Source organism: Triticum aestivum, chromosome 5B (genome assembly GCF_018294505.1).
Source record: "Triticum aestivum cultivar Chinese Spring chromosome 5B, IWGSC CS RefSeq v2.1, whole genome shotgun sequence".
Classification (NCBI taxonomy): Eukaryota; Viridiplantae; Streptophyta; class Magnoliopsida; order Poales; family Poaceae; genus Triticum; species Triticum aestivum.
This window is the reverse complement of record NC_057807.1, coordinates 642,332,175-642,337,917: the sequence shown is the minus strand read 5'-3', so window position 1 is coordinate 642,337,917 and position 5,743 is coordinate 642,332,175. Positions and strand designations below refer to the sequence as shown.

The 5,743-nt window shown below is 49.2% G+C and overlaps 1 protein-coding gene across 1 annotated transcript; it reads left to right on the top strand.

Annotated features, from left to right (window-relative positions):
• Positions 1–2,544: 2,544 nt before the first annotated feature.
• Positions 2,545–5,042, top strand: LOC123117342 (uncharacterized). The gene is made up of 3 exons (XM_044538110.1): positions 2,545–4,295; positions 4,452–4,665; positions 4,863–5,042. Exons 1-3 carry the CDS (start codon positions 3,096–3,098, stop codon positions 5,021–5,023), a joined length of 1,575 nt encoding a protein of 524 aa, XP_044394045.1. The 5' UTR covers positions 2,545–3,095; the 3' UTR covers positions 5,024–5,042.
• The last annotated feature ends 701 nt before the right edge of the window (positions 5,043–5,743 follow it).

The window sequence follows — 5,743 nt, the reverse complement described above, 5'->3', positions numbered from 1 at the left end:
ATGATTCCTCCCGCTGCCACGCCTCCTCATACATGAATCTGCGCTGGTACCTTTCCTCTGGCAATGTTACCCCCTTCATCTTCACCACTAGCATGCAGTGATCTGATTTTGGCATTGGACAGTGTCTCACAAAAGAAGATGGGAACATTGACATCATCGCCGGATTCACCAAGAATCTATCAAGCCGAACTTTCACGTTTGTATTGTCATGTTGCATGTTATCCCACGTGAAGGGCACACCCTGATAGCCCAAATCAAGTAGTTCACAATCATCCACACATTGCCGCAAACCCTCCATCTGCCACTCCGGGCGGTCATGGGCACCAAAGTACTCCGAACTATCAAGAATTTCATTGAAATCACCTCCACATAGCCACGGGACATCACTTTGAGCCTTTAACCATCTCAACAAATTCCAACTTTCTGCACGTTCACTTCGTCTAGCTTTCGCATAGAAACCCGTAAACCACCACTTTTTATTATCACCATTATTCTTAACCAATACATCAATATGATGGTTTGAAAAGTTGTCAGAGTTACATCAACCTCTTTTGACCAAACAAAGCTAGTCCACCACTGGGGCCGTCACTACTAACTGGGTAGCAACCCTCAAAACCAAGTCGGGCAGTGAGATCACTAACCCTTCTTCCCTCAATCTTCGTCTCCGCAACAAAGACTAGGGCGGGCACTTCTCTCTTCACAATATCGTGAAGTTCACGAACTGTCTCCGGGTTCCCAAGCCCGCGACAGTTCCAAGATATACAATTCATTGCCCCCTGCGGGGCTGATGACCAGCCACCGCGAGGTTCCTTGCTTCTTCTTCCTCTGCCTTCTTTTTCTTCGAATCTCTGCTATCTTCTCGCGATCCAGACGATTCAGTCTCCTCGTTCTGCCTCTTCCTCATGATTGTTTCACTATCTTGCAGTAACATCTGATCGCTGCCTCGGCCCCTCCCTGAGCAGTATTCATGTCAACCCTTCGATAAACAGGGTTTGGCCCTCGGCCCGTCCTACCTCCTCTGCCATTCGCACCCCTTCCCCTTGCATTAAACTGGTAGATAGTGTTCTTAACTCTGCCAGAAGGTGGTTTCTCGGGCGAGTTTACTTCCAACCCTGGCTCCACATCATCCTCTCTTTCTTCTATCTCCCGTCTACCCCTGTCCTGGTTGGTATCCTGCTCGTTGGATATCCCCCCCCCAACTCTTGTTCTTGCTAACAACACACCTGAGAGCCTCCCGATACGGCGGTATCCCATGCTCATCTCTCACCGTAGGCGTAGGACACATTAACTCAGCATGTCCCAGCAACCCACATGAGAAGCAAAAGTAAGGTAGATTTTCATATTGGATGTCAAAAAATTCCGACTCTTTCGTTTTTGATTTCTCCAACTGCACCCAACGCATCAAAGGTTCATCTACTTTGATCCAAGCCCTAAACCTCAGGCAGTCACCAAAAGCAAATCCCTTCTCATCCGCATCCAGCGCTACCACATCACCTACCATGCCTGCAATCCGCTTCGGCCATGGCGGACATAAAAGGTTAAAAGGAAGGTTTATCACTCTTGCCCAGATTTTGATCTTATCGAACTTGAGCTCGGATGGGCGCGATCTGATGTTGAACCTCTCCAAAACCACACAGTGTTTCCCCACCATCCATGGACCTCCATCGAAGATCCGATCGCAGTCCCGCTTGATGGCGAAACTGGCCAGAAAAACATTCTCCCCCTTTGGCCGGAAACTCAGCCCCCTAGGGTTGCCCCATGCCGGGCGCAAGGCCTCCTCAATAGTGTTCACATGAAAAGCCTTGTGATACAAAACCTTCCCGATGAGTGCGTAGGGTTCTTTAGTGTTCGCTTCCTCGTCCTCATCGATTACCAGCTTCATCTTCTCCTTCTCTGTTAGATCCAGTCTATCCATCATCTGCTCCACCGTCTCAGCCTCCCTTGTCTTCCCTCTCCTTCCTCCCATGGCGCTTGTCTCCGCCATCAGGTCGCCCGGCCGTCCCCGATCCCCTTACTCGCAGCGCCGCCAAGGGTGGGAAGGGACGCCAGGTCCCCCCTTGATCACCCCGAGCAGCTGGCTGACAAGATCCGGCGATCGGAGAATAGATGAGCCGGCGGTCGTCAAAACCCTAGTCTCGCGCCCCCGAGTTCGCCTCGTGCGCCACCTTGCCACTCGAAACCCTAGAAAACGTTTCGGGGCTGCACTGCAACTCAAATCTGACACTGGGTTCATTAATTTGCATGCTTAATGGATGTGGCGGCCTGGTTCAGTAATAAGCTTGTTAGCGAGGCAAACAATAGAATGGAAGTTGCGGCATGAAAGGAAGGGATCAGGGAGATTTTTTTTTTTTAGGTTCCAGGGAGATTTTTTTAGGGGTAGAAAGCCAGAGGTGTAAAACGGAGAAGCCAGCACGTACGTGGCGTTTAGCGGTTCGTAGATGGGCCGGGCCCATGTGCTGGCCGAAGGGAGGTTCCTAACGGCGGCAGGTGATACCTACTATGTCGCAGGCTTCCTCGAATCAAAGTGGAGAATCATCACCAGATCGCCACCACCAAGTGTCCAAGTCGAACTCGAATCATGTCGTATCCTGCCGCCGCCGCCGGCCGCTCTCCCTCCTTCGCCTGGGAGAGGCCTCGGCCTCCCGTGCCTGCCGATCCTTTCGCGCCGGAGTACTTCGACGTGCTGGCCGGGTACTACGTCGAGGCGGCCCGCCGCCTCCCCATCGCACAGATCCCCTACCTCGCCTGCTGCATCAAAGATCGTGGCCTCGCCATCGGCCTCGCCGACCCCGTCACCAACATCCTCCTCACCACCATCGACGCCTTCGCCCACACCAAGCCCTACATGTTTCGTCACGTGGACCACGCAACGATAGAGCAAACCAGGAACAAGACCACCTTCGCCGACGGCGCTCGCAGCTCGTGGGTTGCTCTAACCTGTTTCGTGGTCACCTAGCTATTTTCGGCACCTCGCAGTGCCTCAAGCCTTCCTTGTACTCCACAAAGCTGACTACGACCTCCGCGTCGCCATCGAGGCCGTTCAACTCCATATTTTTGGCCCTAATAATCATCCTGAGCTGCTCCTCCCAGATTCTATGAGGACCAAGACAGCATTGGAGGAGGGAGAGCTCTTGCGTCTAATGACATCGACTTACAGTCGTTTCCTGGCCGAGCCCGTCCTAGAAGATCTGCGCCGAGGGGGCGAGCTCACCGCTGATTGCGTCTACAAGCTCTGCGAGATGCTGCACCATCCGTGGTCGCCGCCGCCATCATGGCCCCCTCCTCCTACTCCCGGTGTTTTTCGGGACGACGGCGGCGGCCTCACCATGATCGTCTGCATCGGAGGCGATGACTTCGCCACAACTCACATCTCAAAGGATCGTGTCGCCACAACCACTTTCACCTCATATCGTCCGGCTTATGCCGATTTCTCAGAAAACGCAACCAACCTAGTAAGTATGTTCCCTATCCACCATGGGAGGAGACTAATCGGCCACAGAGAGCCCTGCTCGGAGACCTTGGAGAGCCCTGATTTCCTGCCGTTTCTCAAGTCCCAACTCCTTGATATCATCCATGGGGTTTATCTCAAGGCTATTGCTATCCTACCGGTTCATGCTTTACGCGACGGCCACCTGCTCCACTCTCTGGTAACAGCGGGTCACTGCTACGGACCGTTGGACCCTGTGTCCAATATTGTCATCAACACAATCTGGTATGATGCTGTCTTCCCGCTCTCCAAGGATGTCGCTTTCAAGGTTGGAGCAGCGGATATTCTCGACAACGACTCCATGCACCGTGTTGAATCCCGTTCAATCGACGGCCTGGTTGCCTACCTCTGCAGATTCCCCTCAACGAATGAGCAAGATGCCGTGACACTGCTCTGCAAAAATCGCTTGGACATCCCAATCTTGGACTTATCCAATATGTGTGATGTAGCACTGGCCGCGAACCACCCCCAGCCTGCTGCCTTTGGGGCATTCCTCGAACGCGTGTCCATTCGACAGTTATACGACATGTACTGCCTTTCTAGGATCCACGGAAATCGAGATTCTCCTTTCGAGGGGCTAAAGATGGCTCTACTCCAGGAAACAACCCGTGTTGCAGCACCAGTGCAACGACGATGTGCTCATGATATGGACAAATCGGCTGCTTTCGAACGGTTAAACAGCATGCCAAACCAAAAAACAGCATTGGTGACACTGTCTGAAAAGAGGCTTTCATTCAAGTCTCGGCAAGCTACTTTTCGCAGAGTGTTGGAACATTTGCTTATTGAGTATGGCTACAGTGATCCCCTGGTATGTACATACTTCTGTCCTGCCCATTTAATTACTGCAACTATATATTTCCAATGTGAACTGAGTAGGACTATATGCATTTAATTTGTTATTTAGGAAATTGTGTTGCTGTGTAGTTGCCAAGATGCTTAGTTTTCACCTTCATGCTTTTTCTAGGCACCACTATACAAGCTCGGTGTCATCTGTGGAGTGACCAGCAACAGAAACTATAGCCGCACGTATGTTTACCATGCCAATTTTTTGGCTAGCTCAGATGGTGGATCATCATGGAAGTTGTTCTTCGCTGAATTCTGGAACCTACCAGATGCGAGAATTGAAGAATCAAAAAAGTCTTTCTGTTGTCCTATACCGGATTACCAAGAATATCCCGGTAAGCTCTTATCAGCAATAATAATTCAACTCTTGTATCAATTGTGATGGTTAAGGTATAAATATATTGACAACATGAAATAATATGGAACTTTCAACTTCAGGCTCGATCCTAACTCGCAAATTAATTATCATGTTAAAAAATGAAGGGAATTACAACCTGATCTTTATCTTGTTCATTTCTTATTTTCGAAACAGGTCGCTGTGTTGTTTGCGAGTATGATTCGAGTATCATCATGCATCCACAATCACGAAAGTATTACATGGGCAACTCCACACTTGCATTTCCGGCACCCGGCCACCGCGGGGGTGATAGAAGTGGGCAATTGGACTTTGACTTAATTTACTTAAGTGTATAGAAGGTGGAGGAGGAGTATGTGGTGGACTTATGCTATGTTGTATTTTATGTTAAGTACTCTTATTATACCATATGGACTTATTGTACCGTTAGAAGTTGGTTAAACATATTGTGTAGTCTGGCGGTTGCGGGTGCATTTCTACAGTTAGCATTAGCTCCCTTTCCTACGGTCAGCTAGCTAAACCAACCAGGGAGATGCTCAGATAGTGGTATAATCATGTGGATCAATCACTCACTTAATTGTATATGTATGTGGATCAATCTCTCACTTAATTGTATATGTATGTGGATCAATCTCTCACTTAATTGTATATGTATGTGGATCGATCTGTTGGTACTATTATTTGAAAAACTAATGGAAAATTATAAGGAATTATATACCTGATTTTAATTGGTTAAGAATTATAGTCTGGCCATGTCAGTCCTGGTGATCGACTATATACTAGCTCAACTGAATTTTGTCTCTTGATCGACCCCCAATTGATCTTTCTGACGAAAATCGATTGATGGGTCAGCTAGCTAACAACATAAATTAACACAAGTGGTGACTTAGATAGCTAGTCGATCAGGCCAGCAGAAGAAGCAATTAACCACAAGTCCTGCGGTGCGAGGAGTTGGTGTCGTGGTTATAAGTCTGACAGTATAATGGGGGGTAAGTATGGAAAGGTAAGGTCCTAGCTATGGAGTAGTTGTACACACGGGTGTTTAGCGAGTTCAGGCC